Source organism: Aquarana catesbeiana, linkage group LG01, assembly GCF_042186555.1.
Source record: "Aquarana catesbeiana isolate 2022-GZ linkage group LG01, ASM4218655v1, whole genome shotgun sequence".
Lineage (NCBI taxonomy): Eukaryota > Metazoa > Chordata > Amphibia > Anura > Ranidae > Aquarana > Aquarana catesbeiana.
Genome location: NC_133324.1, coordinates 309,900,130 through 309,927,394, shown reverse-complemented (window position 1 = coordinate 309,927,394; position 27,265 = coordinate 309,900,130). Strand labels below are relative to the sequence as shown.

Here is a 27,265-nt window from a genome sequence, read left to right as displayed (position 1 = left end):
CTTTGGAAATGATTAAGCGCACCTGAATTCTGTTCCTGTAGTGTCTTTTGGGATGTCCTAATAAAGAATCTTGGATCAACATAGTGGTGCGTGGCCATTTCTTCTAATTTCTCTTGTATTTGGAGGCAAACTGGGGCAGGCACCTACTGGATCCATCAGGCTTCCATTTCTCACCTGAAGCAATGAGTTCTTTTTGTTCAGTTCAATTAAACCTGCTGAACCAGCCAAGATTTGAACTGTTTATGACCTGCCTAATCCTTCCCTACAACACCCAAACTAAAAGAAACCTATAGCAAGAAATGCCGGCAACTCGTCAGCTTCTTCTTAAATCTTTATTGAGCACTAACAGCGGTGCGACATCTAAAGTGCTAACATGTTTCGCCTGGGGCCTTCCTCATAGCATTTCTTGCTATTTTGATGTTTATGGGACACAAGCCTGAGCACTGTTTTACAGCTCATCATTCTACAATCGTGCGGTAAAGCTTGAGTGAGTTTTTGTCTAAAATTTACATTCTGGAAACAACAAAAGAACAAGTGGAAATATTTTGTTTTATATGAGAATATCTTAATGATCATCATTTGACAAAGTGAGGATTGCTTTAACTTTTATAAAATACTGTATGCCAACCCAGGCTAGATCCCTGCATCTGTTATTTACCCCTGTGGTTACTTGTGTGTCTTGGACTTCTCTATATTACCAATTATAAAAGGTCTGTGCTAGTCACTGGGAGCTTAATATGATACAGGCCCTTAGCAGACTGCTTGACAGGATGTACAGCAACATGTCTTATGTCTCAAGAGAATTTGTCATCAGAAATTTACCTTGGTATACACTGGTTATGTTCACTAATTGGAGAAACTTTCTTACAATTCCATCAATTTGGAGATTTTTAGTACCAGGCAGTAGTACAAATATAGTGGGAATAGCCAGCTCTCTGCAACTTTCTGATATGAAGCTGAAAACATAACTACAAAACAGAAAATGCTGATTTCTGCTACTTCCTGCTCAGCAATAGAACAAAAAATTTAAAAAGTAAATGTAATTTGGGTCGAATTTGTAAATACAGTACAATAAAATAGCAATTGTTCTTCACATGTCATCTAAGTGCTTTAAATAAAAAGTGTCTACCTCCAATCATACTCCAGCTGACAATCTTGCTGTGCAGCTTTGAGCCTGATTTGTTACTACTGGAGTGGACAACACATTTCTTATTTAATAGAGTTTTCAGAATAAGGCCTAATATATCATTTTCACATCTCCAGTTGTAACTTTCCCATAATTACTCTGTAGCAAACATATATTTTTTACAGAAGAAACATGAAATTACCAGTGTAGCAGAATTACCATTCTCGGAAGTCTGCTTTAGTAAACCTGAAGAAATTGTACAGTACAGAATTTCTAACCAGGGTTAGATTTTCTCATTAATAGAAATTTGTCACAAACCTCAGCAATTCAAACCAAGCATGAGGTGGAAAAGGGCATAGGCAGTAAAAAAACAGGTGGCGATGCCATCAGATCCAGCAATATAGGCAGATAAATTTATACTGTGTGAACATGTGAACTTCTGTCAAAGTTGTACTTGGTGCCATCCCCTACCTGTTGGTTTCAAGGCTTCTTATTGGTTAGTGAGACCTCCCATGCCATTAAAGGAGACGCATCAGGGCTCATGGGTGAAAGGAGATGGAGCCGAATCCAAATTTTTCTAGGAAAAGTTGGATATGCAATTTAAAGTAGTCACCAGACAAAGATAACAAGTTCAAAATGAATAGCCCATTAAAAGATAAAATACCACAACTAGCCTTTGCTACAATATTCAGATTGATGACCAGCATTATTTAATCCACTTTCTATGAGCCCAGTTCATCCTTGACCCGTCCCAGACTGTAACTGGACAGTGAAAGTAGAAGCAGTACAGTGGCTTAATGTACATGGGACGTTTTAAAACCTCTCCTGAACCATTTAATTGACAGATAGTAACCGAAATTTTTAAAAATGTCAGTTTTGCCGTGTTTACATGCCGCGTTAAGCCATGTTTGCATTTAGAGGTGTATTTTTTTTTTTTTTTTAGATAGTCAAAAGTGTATCTTCATTAAAAACGCTTGTAATCAAAATGCAGATAAACACGAGTTAATGCACTTACACACATTTACAAGCTGTTACAGGCATTTCATATGCCTCTGAACTACCGTCCTGAAAGTATTATTTTTGCTTTCCAAATGATTCTGACCTCAACTGCCTAGAAACTAATATAAACAGCCCTGTGTGCATGTACTGATAAGATAACATAGAGTTCAGGGGTAGCTGAAAAAAAAACCCAACTGCTCCTAAACATCCCTTTACCAGCAGCAGTGTACATGAAGCCTTAGTATGCTTCTTGTCAGGAGCTTGTCTTGGCTCCTTGTGCTGCTTCTTCCTCTTACACTCCAGCTATACTGTACAGAGATTGCATAGTCCATATAATATGACAATTTTGGCCAGTTCTTGATGAACCAGTTGAAGTTTTCTATGTGGGTGGCCCTGTCAGCTGCCTCCTATCTGACATCTTTCGCTTGAAAAACTTGGGGAAGCTGAATGTAAAATTTTTGGGCCACACAGCAGCTGCATCCAATCTGACTTGTGGCAATTGTCAGAATACAATAGGCACAGCGGCCAAAACAACCATCTGTGCTGTATAACATGGATGGAAGAGCCTGTTAAACATTTCTCATCCAGCCCAGGCCTGGACTGGGACAAAAAATAGGCCCGGGCATTTTAGACTGAGCAGCCCATGGCATATTTACTGGGAGGCACGGAGAGCATGGGGGGTGGAAAACACGGGGGAGTGTGGAGAGCACTAGGGGGGCCGGAGAGCACTAGAGGGGCCAGAGAGCACAGGGGGTGAAGAGCACGGGGGAAAGCACTAGGGGGACCAGGGAGCACAGGGGGTGGAGAGCACAGGGGGGCTCGGAGAGCACTGAGGGGGTTGGGGACCATGGGGGGGCTGGAGAGCACAAGCAGGGGCAGAGAACACGGGAGGCGAAGAGCACAAGGGGGTGGAGAGCACAGAGGGGCTGGAGAGCACTGGGTGGGTTGGAGAGCACTGGGGGGCAGAGACCACAGGGGGCTGGAGAGCACTGGGGTGGCTGGAGAGCACTGGGGGGGCCAGAGAGCACAGGGGTGGCTGGAGAGCACAGGGGGGCCTGAGAGCACTGGGAGGGGCTGGAGAGCATGGGGGGACAATGGGCACTGGGGGGGCTGAAGAGCACGGAGGGCTGGTGAGCACTGGGGGGATGAGCACTGGGGGGCTGGAGGGCTCGAGAGCACTGGGGGGGCTGGAGAGCATGGGGGAAATGGAGGGGGAAATGAGCACTGGGGGGCTGGAGAGCATGGAGGGCTGGAGAGCACTGGAGGGGCTGGAGAGCATGGGGGTGATGAGCACTGGGGGGGCTGGAGAGCACGGGGAGCAATGAGCACTGGGGGGGCTGGAGAGCACAGGGGGCGATGAGCACTGGGGGGGCTGGAGAGCATGGGGGGATGAGCACTGGGGTGGCTGGAGAGCACGGAGGGCTGGAGAGTACGGGGGGGCTGGAGAGCACTGGGGGGTGATGAGCACTGGGGGGGCTGGAGAGCACAAAGGGCTGGAGAGCACTGGGGGGCGATGAGCACTGGGGAGGGGCTAGAGAGCACTGGGGGGCTGGAGAGCACAGGGGGGCTGGAGAGCATGGGGGGATGAGCACTGGGGGCTAGAGAGCACCGAGAGCTGGAGAGCACTGGGGGGCCAGAGAGTACAGGGGGCTGAGAGCACTGTGGGGGGGTGGAGAGTACAGGGGGGCTGATTTGCACTGGGAGAGGCTGGAGAGCTCTGGGGGGGCCGGAGTGTACAGAGGCTGGAAAGCACTGGGGGGAGTTGGTGATCACTGGGGGGGCACCTGAGACTCAGAGCATGGTGGGAGCTTGAGAGCACTAGGGGGCAGTAGAAAAAAAGCTGGATGGGAGAAGCAGCTGCATACACAGTAGAAGAATCCATCTCTTTATTTTTCTCCTACAGCCTTTGAATGCCCACGGGAGGGAGAGAGTGAGAAGCAGGCATTCAGAGGCTGTAGGAGAAAAATAAAGAAATGGATTCTTTTACTGTATGCAGCTGCTCCTCATATCCAGGCACACGCATGGGGAGCCACATTCACTTTCCCTCTGTCCGGCGGCAGCGTCTCACGTAGATCCCCTCCCTCTTCATGGTCACAGGTAACGTGACCTGTAGTCTCCGCCCCCCCGGCCAAACTGTAATGGCGGCCGGCTGGCCAGCCAACCGCAGAGAGGAGGGTGAGAGGCGGGGGCTCAAGGAGGAGCTCAGCTGCTTCAGCTCCACAAGCACATGCGGCCCGGCGGCCCCTGGCCTGCCGGGCAAGTGCCCGGTGGCCCCCGGCCTGCCGAGCAAGTGCCCGATGTGCCCTATGGCCGGTCCAGGCCTGATCCAGCCTGTAGGCTGAAAAAAAGAAATCTAACGGTGTATGGCCAGCTTTACACTGCTTGAATTTAAAACTGAATTTAATTATGTGTTTTCTTTTATATCTGCCCAGCGTTCAGTTTTATGCAGCTTATTTGTATAGATATGAAATACTGTTTTAACTGAATGTGACTTCTGATTATACATTTGTTTCATTTGATTTGCCCAGCAGCTTTACCATAAACAGTAATTTGGTGTACTGTATTGTAAATGATGCTAGCCAATATCAGGGCAATCCTTGAAGTCTAGAATATTTAGACATTCATGAAGCCTGAGCCCTCATTGTCAAGGGAATAAAAGCAGACCTCCTAAATAAATATATAGTTTTTTCATGGTTTGATAAACCCAAAAGGCTGTATCAAAGGTCATTGAAGGTGCATTTTCAGAGCAAAAAGCTGAAAAATGTTGGTGGCATTTCTATACCCATGCAGATACGGCTTTATACTTTTTGGACACCTAGTTTTGAAGTGACAGTAAGCAGTAGCTAGTCACATTCAACTGGACTTATTCTGTAATGTATAGCTTATCTAAGCCTCCTCTTCAGTTCTAATGAGTCACATGAAAATACCCCAGAGTTTATATCCAAACAAAAAGATGCCTCAACCAATCACCATGGGAAAGCACAAAAAAATGTCAGGGTAGAGATGATAAAACAAAATTATATGTGGAAGACAGTTAGTGTTAAAGGCCACCAACCCTGCTAAATGATGGTTGTTCCACTATTGAACAGTCTTTCGAATGTACACCTCAATGTAATCTAGGAATTTTCATTTTTCTTTCATTTTTCTTTAAAAAGTTGAAAGCTGCCGTGTGTGAACTGGTAGAAAAAGCTGTCCTATATTGGGCCATTCATTTTTTTGAGGGGTTGCTAGAGCAGTATCTCCTAGGCAATATCATATGGGCAGAAACAGAGTGTACTTGCTAGTGCATATAAAACAACTTTAATAGTGATGAATTAAAATTGCACTTACATATAAGTGACTTGATCAATGTGCATCACCAAAAACAGCTCATCCAGAGGAATACCATGTTCCACTAAGAGATTGTACTCTCATGTAGAAGCTGGCAGTGGGAAAGACTAACATGTTTTGGGGTCCCTGCCCCTTCAGCAGCTGATAAAGTGGTATGGGCCCCAAAACATGTTAGTTAAGTGGAGGTACTGCATCACCCTGCACACAGATTCTGTCCCCTTGTTCATGTTCTAGGTTGGGATATTTCTGCAGTTCTGTCATGTACCTGATAGGAGACTGATATGACAAGGTTGGCCCCTCTTATATCTCCAGCCCTGGCCCCACTGAGAGTGGAACAGAGGGTACTGAAGGACAGGAGGAACACGAGTGTCAGCAGGTGTTGATAGTAGAACTTGCAGCTGGAGTAAGAGATCCTGGGAAGCAGGTGGACCATCAGGACAGGAACAATAGCTGTGCTCAGAAAACCAGACAAGATTAAAGGGGCACTCCACTTGTGCTGCAGGTTCAGGATGCATGGCTTGTCAGAACTGTCATCAAATGGCAGAGCAGGTGCAGTGGACAGCTAGGTGAGCACTCAGGCAGGAAGGACAGTCAGGATCGGAAGTAGAAGAGTGGTTACAGGAATAGCCAGGGTTATCAACAGGTGAACAGTGAAGTAAGGAATCATAAGCAGAGCCGAAGTGAGGAACAGAGACAGAGTCAGGAATAATGAGACAAATCAGAAGCAAGATCCAAGATTAGGTCTGGGGCAAGTCGGGTCAGCAACAAGGGAACACACAGGAAGAACGCAGGATGCAAGGAACAGCTAAAAGACCAGTCAGCACTTAAGCATGAGCAGAAGCATCCTTTATAGCCCATCTGGTGCCAACATGCGTGTGCGTGCGCACCTGTGTGCATTTCTGTGCGCATTCTGTTAAAAATTCAGCACATGCGCATTTCTGCAATCCGGACATCTGGAAGGCATTCTCTGACAATTCACTCTCTTCATGTTTTTTATAATGTTCACCAAATACTTTTCAACTTGATTGCTGTCTCTCCCATTGCCAGCTTCTACATGAGAGTATCATTACACCTGTTGGCAGGACATGGTTATCCTCTGGATGAGTTGCTTTTGGTGATACACATAAGTCAAGTCATTTGTATGTAAGGGTAAATTACATTTCTTGCTACTGATTTTATCTGCACTATCTAGTGCACTCTTTTTCTGGTTTTATACTTCCATGTATATTCGATCCTTGGAGATATATACAGCACCAGCAAAGATTTACAGCACCTGCTTGAAATAAGTGTAGCATGATTTTAATATCACACATGCAAAAGTGTTCTGCTTCTAATCAGGATTTTTATGCTAAAGGCACATTTTTTAACTAATGGACTGGTCACGTTAAACTGTGCTAGTGCCTGTTAGATAAGCTTTAAATTCTTATTTGCCCAGAGTTAAAATACTGTACCTTCTTAATTAAAAGGCTTTAGATAAAGCTGACAATATTAAAGTAGGCGAAATTGTAAATTTATTTTTAAACAAAGATCCTTGCAAATATGTCTCTGAAACGTTTAAAACATCAATGTTAAATTAGTTTAGCCCACTGATTGCTGCTTATGATTAGTGATGGCAAATGCTAGATTTTTTAACATCATTGTGTGTACAGTAAGTCAGCTATAACATAAAAAGGTGGGGTGTCTTTGACAGGGAGTAATCAAAACTAAAATAACGGTATAAGCACAGTTTGCACCAAAACTGCTTATAAAGCATAACCCCAAAGCAATTTCAGAAAAACAATCATTAGTTCTCGATGTGGAAATTTAAGAAAACTTGGGGTAAGATTTTGGCTTGGATTTTAACCACTTCAGCCCCGGAAGGATTTACCCCTTTCCTGACCGGGCCATTTTTTGCGATACGGCACTGCGTCACTTTAACTGACAATTGTGCAGTCGTGCGACGTTGTACCCAAACAAAATTGATGTCCTTTTTTCCCCCACATACAGCGATCCACACAAATAGAGCTTTCTTTTGGTGGTATTTGATCACCTCTGTGGTTTTTATTTTTTGCGCTATAAACAGAGAAAAAAAGACAATTTTGAAAAAAACTAAATATTTTTTACTTTTTGCTATAATAAATCCCAATTTAAAAAAAATATATATTTTTTTTTTCCTCAGTTTAGGCTGATATGTAATCTTCTACATATTTTTGGTAAAAAAAATCTCAATAAACATATAATGGTTTGCGCAAAAGTTATAGCGTCTACAAAATAGGGGATGAATTTATGTCATTTTTATAACTTTTTTTTTTTTTACTAGTAATGATGACGATCTGTAATTTTTATCGGGACTGCAACATTGTAGCGGACAGATCAGACATTTTTGACACTTTTTTGGGACCAATGACATTTATACAGCGTTCAGAGTTAAAAATAGCCATAGATTACTGTATAAATGTCACTGGCAGGGAAGGGGTTAACAATAGGGGACGATCAAGTGGGTAAATGTGTTCCCTCAGCGTGTTCTAACTGTAGGGGGGATGGGACTGCCTGGAGGAGGAGACAGATCGGTATTCTTATATACTAGGAACACAGGATTTGTCTCCTCTACCCTGCCACAATGTGGATTTGTGTGTTTACGATCTGGATCTGCCAGGAGCGATCGTGGTTGCCCGGCGGACATCGCTGCCTCTGGGCATGCGCATTGGCTTCTCAGTACCGCGGCGTCCCCTATACCCCTTAAAGCGGCCGCCGTACAGCTACGGCGATTCACCCAGGGCTGTCGGCAAGCGGTTAATATACACAAATTATGACTTAGATTTAGCCTCTTGCCTCCTGCCCACAGTACATTTACTGCAGGAAAGCAGCAGATACAGGCTAGACAACAGCTGTGGCCAATAACAGCACAGAGTTATGTATTTACAAACACATTGAACTCTGTACACAGAAAGCGATTTGGCTGTTTCTTCCCCCTGAATTCAACTCTGAGTTCAGGGAGAAAAAGCAGCCAGATCAGTGCGTAAAAGCAGCGCACATTACACTTGCTAGGCACAAAGTTAACCCCTTGATTGCCCCTTGATTTTAACCCCTTCCCAGCCAGTGTCATTAGTACAGTGTACAGTATTATCACTGATCACTGTATTAGTGTCACTAGCAACGTCAGTGTCAGTTAGTCAGTTAGGGATTGATTTACTAAAACTGGAGAGTGCAAAACCTGGTGCAGCTGTGCAGGGTAGCCAATCAGCTTCTAACTTCAGCTTGTTCAATTACTCTTTGACAAAAATACCTGGAAGCTGATTGGTTTCTCTGCAGAGCTTCACCAGATTTTGCACTCTCCAGTTTTAATAAATCAACCCCTTTGAGTCCTCCCAGCCAGTGTCTCTTATCACCATATTGCCCGCCACACTATCACAATCACACTATAAGTCGCTGATATTATTAGTATAGTATATTAGCTGCCTAAATTCCAGTATAAATACTATAGTTTATAGATGCTATAACTTTTGCACAAACCAATTATTATACACTAAGGCCTGATTCACATCTATGCATTTTTAGTGCTTTTTGCATTTTGCAGATTTGCACTACAGTTCATTTAACATGGTTTCCTATGGAACACGTTCTGTAGTGCAAATCTGCAAAATGCAAAAAGCACTAAAAATGCATAGGTGTGAATCAGGCCTTAATGGGATTTTTTACCAAAGACATGTAGCAGAATACATTTTGGCCTAAAATTATGAAGAAACTTGATTTTTTTGTTTGATGTTTTATAACAGGAATGTTATATTGTTTTTTTCGAAATCTTCGGTCTTTTTTCGTTTATATAATAAAAATGTAAAAACCCAGTGGTGATAAAATACCACTAAAAGAAGGCTCTATTTGTGTGAAATAATTACATAAAAATTTCATTTGCGTACAGTGTTGCTGAGCAATTGCCAGTGAAAGTAACACGGTGCTGAATAGCAAACAGTGCCCTGGTCATGAAGGGGCTAAAACCTTCCGGAGGTCCAGTCTTTAATGTAACAGTGATTTTTTTTGTCATCAGGTTGGGTTTAGTTTCATAAACAGATGAAGTTGCCGCTAGGGGACTGGCCAGCAACCACACTACGTCCTGCTCACCAGCTCTCCAGCTTCCTGGCCTGTACATCCATGCATGTACAGAAATAAAGTCCACAAAACCAAATAAAGCGCTGGGAGTCTATATTTCAATTAGCACTTTACAGTAGCAAAAAAAGCTTTGACGTATTCACGCTAGAGCGCTTAGTTATAAGACTACCATATAACTAAAAAGAATTGTAGCCTGGAACATTACTCACACTATTATATCACCAGGAATGATATTTGACATAAAAGTTTATACCTTGAGGACATAATGACTGTCATGTTGCTATGATTGTTTGTTCTTATAACTTCTGTTTATTTTATAGGTTAAAAGTGTAAATCTCTCTGAGGGAGAGCATCTATCCATTCGAGGCATTAGCGAGGATGGTCTGGTAGTCTTAGCAAATGAAACACTTCTGGTTGAAGGTCAGGTCATCCGAAGCCCCACTAATAGTCTGTCAGTTTACTTCAAAACATTGCAGGATGATTCAATTGGGACCTTTCATCTACATTACCAAGGTATGTGTTAAAGCAACAACTGGTTTCTTATAATAAACAAACAAGAGCAATGTGACCAGAAACAGCCGCATGCTCTGAGGGCTTATGAATCCCTTAGCATCGGTGGCAAAAATCTATTTTTTATTAAAAGTTGCAGAGTTGAATCTATGATATCAATGAGGCGGCAATGCTGACTTGGATGCCTAAATTTATAAGCAAAAACTAAAAAAAGAATGCAAATGAATGCGTGTTTTATTTCTTTATATAAAGACACAAAAAAATCAAACAAGATGTTGCTTTAAAGACTTTAAAAGACAAAAGCATTTTGTTTGTCAAAGCCTGACCATCTGTGTATATTTATCTCCCATGTGTTGGCTTTGTTTGATTAGATAAAGGCTGTATTTTTATCCCCGTTTTTTTTTTTTTTTAATTGCCTTCTTGCCTGTAAGTGTGCTGTACATTCTTGTTAGCAAATACTACAAAGGTTCTTTAAACACCAAGACACCAAGACAAAAAAGCTGGAGCATGGTTGTCACAGGGACAGAAAGTTCTAGCTCTTTCCCACTGTATTAAAATGAGCCTTTGTTTTCATTTTTAATCCAATTTGAGATTTTTTTTTGTCATTTCCTGTGCCGACATGAAGTGAGGGGAGATCTCCCCAACAGGAACAAACATAAAAAAAACAAAAAAACAGAGAAATCTACTACCCCTTTGCCACAGCGCAACATAAATAGCTTTGGCTGACATTGAGGTTTAAAGTATATTTCCACTTTTGTGGTCAACTTTGAGATAAGCCTACTATGTGTTCGGTATGTGTACTCATTCACACAGCATATAAAAAAAAAAAATTTTAATGTTCCCTACCATATAGAAGTTCTCACAAGATGGTCTCATGACTGACGTCAAGGATTTTTGAACAAAGTCAGAGTGAGGCTGAGTTTCCTCTCCTTTGTTAGGTCAGACAGCTTACAACTGATAATTAAGTTATGCCTGTGAAATACAGATAGAGTTATTTATAGCAAACAGCTGCCCAAAGCTGTAAAGACTTTTGGGCAGATATGCCTTTAGATAAGTCACTTTTGGGTAGTTTTAAGTCCTAAAATCTGTTAACAGTTTTCTTAAATGGCACATGAGCTGTTATTTATTTATGAGTTTGGTGGAAGCTCTTTTATCGCTGAATAAATAGTGCAGTGGCATGGTGATGACCTCCAAAGATGGGCAAGTGCCATTCCAGTTGCATTCCAAAGCAGAACCAATACCAAGAGAAGTACCCCAAAACACAGTAAAAAATATGTAAAAGTACGCTTTTGTTGAGAAAAAAAACAACCCCCTCAGGGTGATCTATTGTGTGTACATTGCAGGGATTTTAGTAAACTTTCTAGAAGAGTGCTGCCTTTTTTTCTTCTTAAGATAAAACTGCTTGTTCCACAATGTCCTTGCAAGACTGATTCCTGAACGAGAGGGTCTGCACTCATTATAACCACCTGGTACACTTTCAGTGATCTACTGAGGAAAGTTGCAATGTCTGTGACCTATTAGAAATAATTAACCCTAGGGAAGCATCTCACCAAAAATGAAATACCTATTGCAAAGAATGTCTAAAATTTGATATGTATCTTAGTGCAGAGAAAAATCAGTGCGCCTATCACATAAGCAGAAAATTCAATTTCTGTGAGTATTCTGTACACCAATTATGTACAGAACACCTCTAAGTTGCCATATTGCACTGGCTTTTTTGGCAGTTTTGGCAGCTTCAGATTGATATGGAAAGTTAATTTTTAATAACATTAAAATCGCATGTGTGAAAGTTGTATACGCTGTTATATTTTTAACTGGAATTTACCTTTAAGTTTTATTTATGCTAGTTCTGTTAATATTATTAAACTGAATTTCATTAAAACAATTAAACAAGAACCTTAGAAAAAGAAGAAAAATGACAAAAACTGTTTGGTATGATCATTATATTTAGGCCTCGTTCACATCATGTGGAGAGATGTCAGTTTTTCTGCATGAGCACAAAAAAAAAACAATTGTTCTCTATGTGCCCTGTTCACACCACAACACTGGTACCATGTGCAGATTTCTGCAACGTGGGATATCAACACTGGTACCATGTGCAGATTTCTGCAACGTGGGATATCAACACTGTTGTGTGAACAGGGCACCTAAGTGACGTGCATGAAAACTGATGTCAACATGCATAAAAACTCACTGAAACGTGCATGAAAACTGAAAAGTGAAATATTTCCCATCAGTTTTTATGCACGTAAGGTGTGATCATTCACATTCATTCACAAATAAATAATAATAAATTATTTATTTAAAGACAACAGCTTCTGCAGTGCTATACTAAGGCTGGCCATAGACAGTTCGAATCTCGACCCTTAAAAAAGTAGTATGCTGAATCTGTCCCCGTCGCCTCTGAGAACTGAGTGATCAAACACCGCCAATCGCTCAGTTCTGACAGCTCCCTGAGCAGAAAGCTGCTGACTTTCACTCAGCGGCTCTCCACTCTCTGTCTCCTCCTCGCTCACTGGAGCGCTGAGCTGTGGAGGGGGCTGAGTGGCCGGCTCAGCCTCTCAGCAGCTCGCTGAGAGGCTGAGCCAGGTGTCAGTCCAGGCACTTGGTGGATCCCAACTTCCATTGTTGTGATGACGTGGTGCCTGGAACGACTTCTGTGATGTCAACAGAGAGCAGACTTCAGACCGCTCTCTGCTGAAAACGGGTCACAGGAGTGCAAAACGAATTGCACTCCTGTGATCCATAGGAGAAGTACAGCCAAACGAGCTTTGGCTATACTTCTCATTTAAAGTTGAACTCCACTGATACCTAACAGTTCCACCATGCAGTGGAGCTGTGCCTGCACTGCAAGGGTTAACTGCTTATTTGAGTCTAGGGGGCATAGAAAAAAAATTATTTCATTACCCAATCTTCTGCTCCACCATGCTGCTATACTGTTCCCCGCAGCATGGTTAAGAGAATTTTTAAGAGAATTTCCCAAAGTTGGGCTTTAATGAATTTTATGTTACACCATAATATAACTATTATCAACAGTTTAAACTAAATTCCTTAAACACCACTGCTTGCAGAAATTTAGGTGAGCAGCTTTTGGATATACAGAAGAATAGATTTTGGCAGAATATCATATGGTTCTCTAAATGTGCTAAAAGAACTATGTCATTTTTTTGTAAGGCTTTGTAAAAGTTGCATTATTTGTAATTTTTTGGAAAGCTGTAGAAAAACATACACACATTGCCACAGGTATTATCACCATTTTCTATTGTTGATTTGATAAATAAATAAGACCTTTATTATTTGAATGAATTACTATGTCTGCCTCCTTGCTTATATGTAACTGTATTTGCATTTCAAGTTTTCATGCTGAGCTGCAGCTTTCCTAGAAGGCCAGATAATGGAGATGTGACAGTCATGGATCTGCATGCTGGGGGAACGGCACACTTTCATTGTTACATGGGATATGAGCTGGAAGGCTCCAGGAACCTTACGTGTATCAATTCTTCAAAACCACGTTGGAGTGACAAGGAGCCCATCTGCCTAGGTAGGTCATGACATACAGGTATTTTGGGAAATCGACAACAAAGGTATGCCATGGTGGCAGATAAACCCATAGAATACACAGGAACACATGGGAAGTCCACAAGCCAGTTTGCAAGAGTTTTCTCACCTAGAATTTGTGTTTTTAGCAGTACAGTCCAACATAATTTTTCGCAATCATGCAACTGTAGCGCTACTCCCACAAGAAACACAAGAATATTGCCCAGGTTTTCCCCAGAGGTTTGCCCCACAGCCGGGCACATAAGCTCAGTCACACATTTCTTCAACAACCAGTCTAGGGGTGTTGTTTTTGTGTTTTTTTAATTTTTGGAGAACTTGGATAGGGTTGAGGAAATTGAATGGGATACTCCAAAAACAAGAACTATGTACAACTCGAGGACTATGTATTCTTTCTGTAGAAAAAAGCTATGGTAAAGTTTCTTGCTTGCAATAAACAGTAGACTTAGCTTTGAAGTAGTAGTAGTTTAACTCATACTCCTTTCTTTAGAGCCACTAGAGCAGAGTCCCTTATTAGAGGATTGGGTGGATTAAGCTCTTCGGAAACACCAGCCAGTGTCCCCTTTAACAGACCCATATATGACTTTCTCAAACATCCGAGGGGTGGCAGCAGCCCAAAAGTGTCTAAGATCTCTCAGAACCATCTGTACTCTAACAAGACCTAAGGACAGCTGGTTGCCTCCTTCCAGCTTCCAAGTAATGCCTACAGTATCTCTAGTGATACCAGACCAGACCTTCAGCAGACAGCCCCTCAGTCAGATCTCTAGGGTTCCAGCATCCAGGCCCTCAGGTCGCCCACCTGAGGCCTCACAGACAGCAAGTAAATGGCAGCTGTCATGCTGAAATTGCTTCCACAAAGTGATGTTCAAAAATATCTCATTAAAATACTCAAATAATTGAGTAAATATTATCTATCATTTCTTAAGACATTGAAATGAACACAAATGAACCACTGCCCATTTCATCCAGTTAATAACGTTCTACAGAAAGTTTCCTTTAATATCAGTTAATTACTTTAACACTTCATGCACATGCCTAATGAGAAATAAAAGAGCTTGGCAAAGATGTTGTTAAAATACCAATTCTGTCATTTTGTTAGATTATTAATTTAAATAATTAACAAAAACAATACTTGCTTACATTTGATAGATATAACTAAGAAATGCCTGCATGTTTATTCTGCAATATACATTTTGATTTGTAGCTTTCTATCTTTAATTGCATTGATGTTCACCTGCCACCACAAGGGAAGTTACAAATTTAGTGTAAGTGCGCAAAAGGTGCAGATAGAACTTAATAATGTATAGGCAGGCTATACCAACCTTATGGAAAGTATGGTAAATACCGTACATATGTTTAAATACTCCCGCACTAGACACAAATAAGCAAATAAAGCACTTTGAATATAGTCATTTAAAATAAATAAATACAGATGGCTTGCAAGTCAACTTTTTAATTGTCCAACTTCTCCAACTAAGCTGGAAGCTGGAAAGGATTATGAAGCACAAATAATTAAGTGATTACATATAAAACCATATCCTGAGTAGGAAAAAAGAACATGCAGTGACTTATGCTATTATGATTATTATTATTATCTAGAACCAGCATAGTCCATGGAGTATTCTATGACATCATAAAGAAATACTGCTCTGTGAAAGTGTCTAGCTGCACGGACATGCCGTTCACAAGTAATGGAAAGAGGGAGTGTGAACTTAAAATGTGGATTCAAAAGTTAGCTCCACTTTTACTGACATTGTACGATACTATGGTGGAGAAGTGTACTGGGCAATCTGCTGTACATTTCTGTACTTACCTGTCTTCATTTAGAGTGATGAATTATGGGTAATGAACAAAACAATGAGACTGTGGATGTAGTTTCTGGGCTTTCCTGAAACAGTAGGTGAGGATATTGGCAGTCTGGGAGCATCTCAGAGGGGAGCAGTTATTCTATTATATTGGAGCCAGTTTGCCATCTGTTTGGAGAGGTCCTCTGGAGGTTTCCTTAAGAAATCAGGTATGCCATTATTATATCGCCATATGACTAAAGAATTACTTAGAATTCCCAGAAAACTACAAGTTGTGACTGAACAAAGTATATTTTGGGTTGGCCTGTTCAACCTGCTTACCTTGCAACTGCTAAGACATTTCACATAAATACACTGAACTGTCCAGGAAGCTGTAAGCCATAGAGAGAAACATTCATTATAATTAAAACATAGTTTGAAAAGAAATGAATGATGGCACTACTTGGAAAATCTGAACTCGAGAGTAGGGATGAGCATTCTGAAATGTAGGCAATAATTAGAATACCTCAACAAAATTATTTAATGAAGTCAATAGAGATGGGGCATAAGGTGTCGTTTGTTGTTCTTAAGCATGCAAAGGTTCCAGAATACATTCATGATAAATCTGACCCTAAGGCTAACCGGAAAAGTACCTTACCTCAATGATAACCCTAACCCTTATCTTTTGTTCATAAACAAAGTGCATGAGCTGGGGCATAAATATAGAGTGTAGAGGGAAATATGGATAGCAGTGGGAAAAGGGATAACTCAGTCCAGCATTGTAGAGGATTTATAAAGTTAGAGGCTGCTGTCAGAACACTGGAAATAATGAACAAACAGAATGCTGACTTACAAGGAAGCATTGTCTTCACAATGAATCTTAGCCTGGCAGATTATTGCTCAAATTTCACCTAATCCTGGAAGTGGAATCTTAAGAAAACAGCTAAAAATCCACATCCATCTTTGCAAAATACATGTGAGTTTATTGCATGATCAAAACATATATATTGGGCAATTTCTGGCATGGCTACCCTTGCGCAAAGCCACAGGTATAGCATAATGACACATACAATCAGTTATGTGGTAACAAAGAAGAAACATGTGATTCCAAGGGTCTTACAACTGTTTATTTGAGTTCTTTTGCAGATACATCTGTGGGGCTTTGGAAACTTTGGAAACACTTTGGAAATAGATGTTTGGAATCAGAGGGATCACGTGTTTTCTCTTTGATAATATATAACTGAGGAAGGATTAAGATGCCGAAACCAGTGGTCTGTACCTTTCTATTTAGCATACTTGCATGAAACCATAGTGGGTTTTGCAAAGACAGACTTGTTGCTGCATCCTCTATTTGATCTGCTCTACTGTATATAAAAACAAATGAAAAAAATGTATGTGTTATAATCAGGAACTTGTAGGATTTTTCAGCAGAATCAGTGTAAAAGCACACTGAGTTTATTTGAAATGCAATGTTTCTGTGGAGCACAGCCGTTTTTCCATATATATATATATATATATATATATATATAGATAGATATAGATATATAGATAGATATAGATATATATAGATATATACAGTATCTCACAAAAGTGAGTACACCCCTCACATTTTTGTAAATATTTTATCATATCTTTTCATGTGACAACACTAAGTGCTGGTTCACACAGGGACGACACGACTTGCAGGTCGACTCACCGAGGCGACCTGCACACGACTTCAGCGGCGACTTGCAAAACGACTTCTGTATAGAAGTCAATGCAAGTCGCCTGAAGTTGCCCCCAAATTACTACATTAACCTTTCTCTAAGTTGGAGCGACTTGCATCGCTCCTATTAGAACGGTTCCATAGTACAGAACGGGACGCGACTTGTCAGGCGGCTAAGTCACCTGACAAGTCGCCCCTATGTGAACCGGGGCTAAAGAAATGACACTTTGCTACAATGTAAAGTAGAGAGTGTACAGCTTGTATAACAGTGTAAATTTTCTGTCCCCTCAAAATATCTCAACACACGCCATTAATGTCTAAACCGCTGGCAACAAAAGTGAGTACACCCCTAAGTGAAAATGTCCAAATTGGGCCCAAAGTGTTAATATTTTGTGTGGCCACCATTATTTTCCAGCACTGCCTTAACCCTCTTGGGCATGGAGTTCACCAGAGCTTCACAGGTTGCCACTGGAGTCCTCTTCCACTCCTCCATGACGACATAACAGAGTTAGTGGATGTTAGAGACCTTGCCCTCCTCATCCTTCCATTTGAGGATGCCCCACAGATGCTCAATAGGGTTTAGGTCTGAAGACATGCTTGGCCAGTCCATCACCTTTACCCTCAGCTTCTTTAGCAAGGCAGTGGTTGTCTTGGAGGTGTGTTTGGGGTCGTTATCATGTTGGAATACTACCCTGCGGCCCAGTCTCTGAAGGGAGGGGATCATGCTCTGCTTCAGTATGTTACAGTACCTGTTGGCATTCATGGTTCCCTCAATGAACTGTAGCTCTCCAGTGCCAGCAGCACTCATGCAGCCCCAGACCATGACACTGCCACCACCATGCTTGACTGTAGGCAAGACACTCTTATCTTTGTACTCCTCTCTTGTTTGCCGTTACACACGCTTGACACCATCTGAACCAAATTAGTTTATCTTGGTCTCATCAGATCACAGGACATGTAATCCAGTAATCCATGTGATTAGTCTGCTTGTTTTCAGCAAACTGTTTGCGGGCTTTCTTGTGCATCATCTTTAAAAGAGGCTTCCTTCTGAATGACAGCCATGCAGACCAATTTGATGCAGTGTGCAGCATATGATCTGAGCACTGACAGGCTGACCCCCCACCCCTTCAGCCTCTGCAGCAATGCTGGCAGCACTCATATGTCTATTTCCAAAAGACAACCTCTGGATATGATGCTGAGCATGCGCTCAGCGCCATATGACGTAATGACGTCACTGTCGCTCTTAACTGATTGCTACATTGTAAGTGTGATTCTTTTTATTCTCAATAAATCATATTTTTGTACAAACTGCACTATGGAAATTCTTCGTTTTATATTCCCAAGAATTATCTGCCCCTAGTTGCTGTTCCGGTACTGTGTCTTGGGTTTTGGGGAGACCAAATTCCCTGTGCTGTGCGAGATTGCCGTAATAGCAGTCATCACCGTCTGGTAAGCGGATTATATTACTCACTTCGGGTGTGAAGTCACACGGAGGATACCCCTTCTTTTTCCTGCTTTTCCTGCATCTACACAGATGGGTGTTATTTTCTTGTTTATTCATTAGATATCTAATGGGACTTTTCTTCATATATTTCACTTGTAAAGTTTTTCATATGTTTTCATATTATTGTTCACAAAGATTATGTTTATATGATTACTCACCATTGATCTATGCTGTTATCTTTATGAGACTCTGCCTTATTTTTCTTTGGTCACCAAAAAAATTTTTTTTTTCACATCAAGTTTGTTTCCACATTTTTAGCGCTGCATCTTTCATGTTCCTATTTGTTATTTTGGAGTTTGATACTAAACTTTTAGGTGCTGGCGGCTTTATCCATTATACTTCTAATTCACTCACTATTTCTAGCGCAGCTTCAGTCTTCGGGCTTTGTGTTTTTTTTTTTTTTACTTACATTGCCAGAGGTTTAGACAATAATGGCTGTGTGTTGAGTTATTTTGAGGGGACAGCAAATTTACACTGTTATACAAGCTGTACACTCACTACTTTACATTAAAGCAAAGTGTCATTTCTTCAGTGTGTTAATGTGTTAATAACAAGATTGGATGATAATTTATAACTGGATAAATCTTTTGCCCGGAAACCTGGTAAGCATACATGTATTTTGATAGTGTCTTTAGCTGCATGCCTTAAGTTCCACCTTGAGATATCCATGTTTTTGGGTTTTATTTCCTAACAATGTACATCATAAGTATCATTTTATTATGCTTTTAGCCCCGTGTGGAGGAAGAATACAAAATGCCACTGTTGGACGAGTACTTTCCCCAAACTTCCCAAGTAACTATAGCAACAATCTCTTCTGTGCATGGACGATTGATGCACCGGGAGGACAGAAATTGCACTTGCATTTTGAGAAGTTCATTTTGGCTGAAAAAGACAGGTACAATTACTTGAATCTTTTTTGTCTTGTATGGTTCTTCAATGGCTCTTTGTTTTCCTGCTGTTGTACAATGAATCAACATCAATCAGCTTAGCTCTGATTTTATACAGAACCTTATTCATCCTGTGAGCTTGAATCAAGGTAATCATATAAAATATGATATACTGGACTACAAATTTTGAATCATATAATTGACAACTAGTCCAAACATGTACCACATGCACAGCCATTATGTTTTTGGAGTTTCAACATGACGATAACAATATAATTAGCTATAAAGTGTATCTATACACTACCTGTGTCCCTACTGCAACCATTGTCACCAAGGTTAAAAGCAATGGAATCTTTTCCACCAGAACAAGATGTGAGGGGATATCATCCACTGGAAGACCAATTCCAGTGACAAATGTCACTCCTCTTGTATCTTGTTATGTCTATGGAACAGGAAAAAAAGGAGGGACTCCTCAGGGGCACAGAGAGCACACAAAAAAAGGATTGGGTGTGGGCTGGGGGGTTCAACTAATCCTTACTCAAAAATATTTAAAAAATGACTTTAGATATACTTTAGTTCATCTGTATTAGTTATGCATTACCCTTCAACTTATGTCTATACTGTAGACATCAGATAGCAGATAACAGATAGCAGAGAGAGAGAGATGGGGGGGTGTTCCTGCCTGCATTGTGGGCATTTGGGAGGGTCTACTGAGAAGCTTCTAAACGCAAATGCGCATAAACGCGGCATGTAAAAGTGGCAAAACTGACGTTTTTAAACATCGTTTACTAGCTGTCAAGTTCCAGCATTCTGAAGAGGTTTTGAAAAAACATCCTGTGTACATGAAGCCTAACAATGTTTTTTGGTCATGACAAATGTCCTTCTTGTAGGTGGAGGGGAACACAAATAGTTACTCACCTTATGTCTCAGAAAAGAATAGCAATTTGAGAATGTTTCTCAATGTGTTGGATTTCTATCTCTTCTGAAAATGGTACAAGAAGACTGTCTGAGGCTGCTTCATGTCATTAGACCAGCGGTTGTCAAGCTTTGTGAGACCAAGACCTGGTAAAATTTTTCAAACAGCTTTCCTGCCCTAATAGTAAAAAAATACAGTAAAATTAATTTCAAATTCGGTAATCGGACTATAAGTCAGGGGAACTCCAAATATTGTCTTGAACAATTAACCAGAGAAAAAAGGAACGTGACATTTCCAAGGACATCACTAATTAATGCAATGTGAACAAAATCTAATTACAGTTTCAGGTGTCCCCACCCTTTCTCAATTTCAAAAGTGTATAGGTAATTACTAGGAAAATAATTGAAGTGATTGTAAACGCTCACATTTTTTTATTAAAATAACACACGTTATATTTACCTGCTCTGTGCAATGTTTTTGCACAGAGAAGCCCTGAACGTCCTCCATCAGTGCTCCAGGCTATTTCTCTTATCTGTGTGCCCCCATAGCAAGATACTTGGGGGGGGCACCTGCAGGCTTGTTCCCGAGCCGTACAAAGGTGCAAAACACCACTCTGAATATCAAATATCCAATGGAAATCACAATACCACAGAACCATTAACCCTATACACAGTATACTGATTACTTGTATATTACAAAATTTGTACAAGTCCTATTGCGAAATGTAACTGATACTATTATTATAACCTATACAAATCAAATTCTTTATTAAGACACAACAGTTGTAATGCTACAATTAAAACCAATCAATTATTAGTAACTTTTCTTAATATTGGTAAAACTGAAATTAGAAAAATATAATATAATAATTATAATCAGTGTGTGTGCAGTTATTTTGTTAGATTATGTAGAAATGTGCTTAGGTAAGCCATTATACCTAGATGTAAACAGCCCACTCAGTGATATACAGGTAGATTTTTTCAGTGCTGTGCAGAGTGGGACTTCCCTGTGGCCCCTGACAATTGACATGTCAGTGGCCCTTCTAATATCCAGCAAGACTTTTCGTTGCTGTTTGAAATGCTGAAAAGTTTGATCCAACTTGTCTCCTTGCTGTGACTGAATGACAGGCAGACACAGGGCATGGGTAAATCCTGCTGCCTCTTCAATAGAAAGCAAAGAGAGGGAAGTGTGTCAGGAGTGATGGGGAGATGCAACAATCCATAAACTGGGCTCCTCCTTACACAAACAGTACCCTGAAGCAGAAACTACTCATCCAAGGCTCTGCAGCCTGGCGAAGCCCTGTAAGATAAGCCTCTAAGAAGTATACTTCTAGGGTGAGCCTCATTCTATGCTGAAACGTATTGTGTTTGGGGGTAGAGTTTGAATCAATACGCAACCTAAGGAAGTACTATCCCTTAAGAGACAATTATAAAAATCTAAATAAGGTTTGGGACTTTTCATGTACTTCCTTGGGTTAACAACCACTGAGCCAACACGTTATATAAAATCATTTGTACATAACTTTATTTAGAACATTATACAATTCTTAACCACTTGCCGACCACCCACCTCAGTTAAACTGCGGCAAGATGGCATGGCTGTGCAAAACGACGTACCTGTGCGTCATTCCACGCAATAGCCACTGGGAGCCAATCAGCGGGTCCGGCATACGCGATGTCCGCCAGAACCCGCCGATCGTTCCCCAGAGAGATAGAATGGCGGTCTGCCAATGTAAACAAGGGAGACCGCCGTTCTGTCAGGCATGGACACTGTGATCTTGTGTTCCTGCTAATCAGGAACACAGATCACTGTGTCCATGCAGTGAGCCCATCCCCCCCTAGTAAGAAAGCACAAACAGGAAACACACTTAATCCTTTGATCGCCCCTGATGTTAACCCCTTCCCTGCCAATGTCATTTATACAGTGTCAGTGCATATTTCTTGTTCATACATCACGGGACACAGAGACTTTGATAATTACTTAGAGGGTTAGATAATCACCATTTGGTGATTGGACACTGGCAACCCTAATTACAAGGCGAGTTCCTCCCCTATATAGCCCCTCCCATATGGAGAGTACTTCAGTTTTTTCACCAGTGTCTAAGGTGGTTGGTCACGTTAAAGATGTGCTAAGAAGAAAGCTCTGCTTGATGGTCTCTGCGGGGGCCTAGGAGCTATACAACCGGATCCATACCTCAGGCCAATAAATACGCTTAAGATGGATGGTCCCCGGCCTCGTGAAAGAAGAAACGAGGTTTTGCCTGTAATGTCTCTCTTTGAAGACTGGGCTCTGGGATCCAGCACTTTGGTGCACAAAATTAAGTTGCATGAAAAGTTTTTCTGGCAGAGTCTTCTACAGGTCCAGGGAAGAGGATCCTGTGAGTAGGAACCCAGAACCCTGAAGGTTGGCACAACGCTACCCGCCGTGATGGGTGAAGGTTGGATCTGTCTGTTCTCAGCAGTTCCTGCAGCGGGGATAAGGTAAGTGAAGATAATCCTAAAGTATACACATTATGGATTATCTTCTTTTTTTGAGTAGTTTGCATGTCTTACCTGGTTTCCGCCTCTAGAGGGAGTAAGAGACAAACCTGGTGTATACTTACATGCCATGCAGGATACACGCTCAGTGAAGCTTGTCTAAGAAGCCGCTCGCCTCCTTCGCTGCAGGCTCTGCCACATAGATCTGAAACGGGGGATCCCATGCAGTCCGAGGGTCCCACGCAGTCCTCAGGTGGTCTCCTTTCTCCCCCCTCACCCCCAGCCGCAGCCATGACAGTCCTACACGCGCACGGGGGTGTTTTTTTACGATGATTTTTGGCAGGGAAGGAAGGGGCATGGTTGCGGCGCCGTGCACGGCACACCAGTGCGCAGGTGCACAGCGGCTATGTTTAAAGCCCAGTATGCCACAGCTCCTGTAAGCAGTGGGACACAGATCTGTGGGCAGTAAGCATCTCAGTGGATTCGGATCCAAGCATACCTAAGATACCTACTCGGCATTAGGTTGTGCAGACTGAGCTCATGTTTATATTGTATGACAAAGGCACAACAGTGATTGCATTTGTGCTAGTACCTCTGCTTTGCAGCTTAGGACTATGTCCCCTCATAAGAGGGCTTCAGGGGGAGGTAAAAAGGCACTAAGAAATCACCGCCTAGATCTAGGGGTTCTGGACATGCCTGCAGGATTCCATCCCCCCCTGAAAGACTGGAGGCAGCCTCACAGGATGAGTCTGTGCCCCTGTCAGGCTTTGCAGCCTCTCCCATTGTTGCAGTCCCTGTGTATGTCACTGAAGACACTATGAAGACTGCATTGGATGGTTTAGAAGGAAGGATTACTACTTTTATCACAACTTCCTTAAGGAGTAGCAGAAAAAGGGGTAGATCCCCTCCCTCTGCTCTGGACTCCCTATCGGATGAGCATTCTGATAATGATGAAATATCCCTATCTGGGGATGGGGATCAGGAGCAGTCGGACGATTCAGGGGAAGGGGAAAAGCTCTCTTCTGCCTCCCAGGCCCTCAAAGTACAGGTGCAAAATTATACTGAATTGGTGCATACCACATACAGATTGCCCTCTGCTGAGGCTGCCATATCCTCTGTTTCCTCCTTGGCATCCCCACCGGCTGTGTATGCCTTCTCAATTCATCCCTTGCTGGAGATATTGTTGTATGATGACTGGGGTCACCCAGATAAACTATTTTCTCCTTCTAAGAGGTTTTCCATGCTTTATCCGGTGGAGGAAAAGTTCACCAAGAAATGGGGGGATGCCAGCAATAGATGCGGCTATGTCTTGTGTGAATAAAAGCCTGACCTGTCCTGTGGACAATGCTCAGGGTTTCAAAGATCCAACTGATAAGAAGCTGGAAACTTTATTTAAAGCCTCCTTTTCTATGGCTGGCATTGTGGTCCAGCCTGCGGTCGCAGCAATCGGCATGTGCCAGTTCCTCAAGGAACAAATGAAGCAGGTGCTTAACCTCCTCTCCACTGAGGAGGGCGAGGTTTATGCAGACCTTCCTAAGGCCTTGTGTTTTGCAGTTGATGCCATTATGGATTCTGTTCAGCAAGCATCCCGCCTTACTCTCCTGCTGGTACACATGCGCAGAGCCCTTTGGCTTAAGTATTGGGCAGCTGAGGCTTCATGAAAAAAATATTTGACTATGTTCCCATTTTATGAGGAATGCCTGTTTGGGGATGATCTGGACAAATATATCCAGAAGATTACTGGGGGTAAGACCACATTGTTACCGGTTAAAAATAAGAATAAACGTCCCTCATTTGACGTTCTCTGTCCCCAGCCCCTGGAGCCTCGACCTCCAGGCAGTGGCGAAGGCCTCCCCAGTCCAATACTAGGGGTAAGGTCCAAGGTCAAGCCCAAGGACAAAAGAAGTCTTGGGGTCCAAGATCTGTTAAACAGAACCCCAAAGCCTCCCTATGAAGAGGCGCCCCCACTCGGCCGAGTGGGGAAAAGGCTGCTGTGCCCAGGAGAATGGTCTCTACACCCCAACATATTTCAGGCCATATGTCGAAAATGGGGTACCCCGGATGTAGACCTGTTGGCTTCCAGGCTCAACAAGAAACCGGACAACTTTTTGTCAAGAACAAAGGATCCGTTAGTACAAGGGTCAGATGCCTTAAGGATTCCATGGGATCAGTACTCTCTGATCTATGCGTTCCCTCCCTTTCCGCTTCCCCCAAGATTCCTTCGGAGAGTCAAAAGGGAAGGAAAGCCAGTAATTCTAGTGGCTCCGGCTTGGCCCGGGCGACCTTGATATGTGGAGGTCGTAAAGATCGTAAAGATGGCAGAAGGAAGACCTTCTGCGCCCAGACCTACTCTCACAGAGTCCAATATTCCAACATGCCTTACAAAGTCTGAATTTGACAGTTTGGAGGTTGAGACCCACATTCTGAAGGGTCGTGGCCTCTCAGGGCCAGTCCTGTTCACTCTGGTTAATGCTAGGAAGCCGGCTTCCAGGCTCATCTACTACAGAATCTGGAGGGCATATGTTTCCTGATGTGAATCCAGGGGGTGGCATCCTAGAAAGTATGCCATTAGCAGGATTCTTGCCTTTCTTCAATTAGGCGTACAAATGAAGCTGCCTTCAGCACTATCAAGGGCCTTGTCAGTATTATTTGAAAGACCGCTTGCCTCTCATTCCCTGGTCTGGGCCTTTGTTCGGGGGGCACTACGCTTGAATCAGCCTCCTGTGTGCCCATGGGATTTAAATTTGGTTTTGTCTGTTTTACAGGAACAACCTTTTGAACCATTGCACCTTGCTTCTTTAGTTCTTTTGACAAAGAAGTTGTTTTTTCTGGTAGCCATATCCTCGGCTATAAGGGTATCGGAGTTAGGAGCTCTTTCTTGTAAAGAGCCATATTTGATTATTCACAAGGACCGGGTGGTGTTGCGACCTCACCCGACTTTTCTGGCTAAAGTGGTTTCGGGATTCCATCTGAATCAAGATGTGGTCCTACCGTTCTTTTTTCCAGATCTGCAGTCAGCGGAGAAGTTGTTACACTCTTTAGATGTTGTAAGAGCAGTCAGAATCTATCTACAGGCAACGGCTCAGATACGAAAGACTGATTGTCTATTTATTCTGCCAGAAGGCCCCCAAAAGGGCCAGGCAGCGTCGAAACCCACTATCTCTAGATAGATTTGACAGGTTATTGTTCAGGCTTATGGTGTAAAGAAGAAGATTCCTCCTTTTTAGGTTAAAGTGCACTCAACTAGAGCAGTTAGTGCTTCATGGGCAGTGCATCATTCTATCAGGTGGATATAAGAGGGCATGAGGATGCCGCTTTCGGGTGCTTTCGGGCGCAGAGTGCTGCAAGTAGTAGTATAGATCCTCTTGTACATTGTCTATGTTTTTCTGATCTGTGTCTCCCTCCCCTCGATTTGGGCATTGCTATGGGACATCCCACTAAGTAATTATCAAAGTCTCTGTGTCTCGTGATGTATGAACAAGAAAATAGGATTTTTTTTAAATACAGCTTACCTGTAAAATCCTTTTCTTGGGAATACATCACTGGACACAGAGCTCCCGCCCCTCTTTGGGATTATACTTTGGGATACTTATTGCTTTGTTACAAAACTGAGGTACTCTCCATATGGGAGGGGTTATATAGGGGAGAAACTCGCCTTGTAATTAGGGTTGCCAGTGTCCAATCACCTCATAGTGACTATCTAACCCACTATGTAATTATCAAAGTCTCTGTGTCCCATGATGTATTCACAAGAAAAGCATTTTATAGGTAAGCTGTATTTAAAAAAATCCTATTTTTTAGCACTGATCACTGTAATAATGTCACTGGTTCCCAAAAAAGTGTCAAAAGTGTCAGTTAGGTGTCCGATCTGTTTGCCACAATGTTGCACTCCCGCTAAAAATCACTGATTGTCGCCATTACTAGTAAAAAAAAAAAAATGCCATAAATCTATCCCCTATTTTGTAGACAATATAACTTTTGTGCAAACCAATCAATATGCGCTTATTAGGATTTTTTTTTACCGAAAATACGTAACAGAATACATATTGGCCTAAACTGATGAAGAAATTACATTTTTACATTTTTTTATTAGATATGTTTTATACTGTTAGCAGAAGTAAAATATATATATATATATATATTTTTTTTTTTTTTTTTCAAAATTGTCAGTCTTTTTTGTTTCTAGCGCAAAAAAATAAAAACCGCAGAGGTGATCAAATACCACTAAAAGAAAGCTCTATTTGTAGGGAAAAAAAGGACATCAATTTTATTTGGGTACAATGTCGCACAACCGCGCAGTTAAATTAACGCAGTGCCGTATCGCAAAAAATGGCCTGGTCTTTAAGGGGGGGAAAGAAAGGGGTTTATTCCATAAAAGAAGTTAAC

At 41.9% G+C, this 27,265-nt stretch overlaps 1 protein-coding gene across 1 annotated transcript in view; it reads left to right on the top strand.

Annotated features, from left to right (window-relative positions):
• The window catches only part of SEZ6L (seizure related 6 homolog like), a 678,351-nt gene that overhangs the window by 485,812 nt on the left and 165,274 nt on the right, over positions 1 to 27,265 (top strand). Inside the window, exons 4-6 of the mRNA XM_073629414.1 lie at positions 9,862 to 10,054; positions 13,407 to 13,592; positions 19,329 to 19,494. Of these exons, the coding sequence (XP_073485515.1) occupies positions 9,862 to 10,054; positions 13,407 to 13,592; positions 19,329 to 19,494 (545 nt within the window). The remainder of the gene's footprint in view (positions 1 to 9,861; positions 10,055 to 13,406; positions 13,593 to 19,328; positions 19,495 to 27,265) is intronic.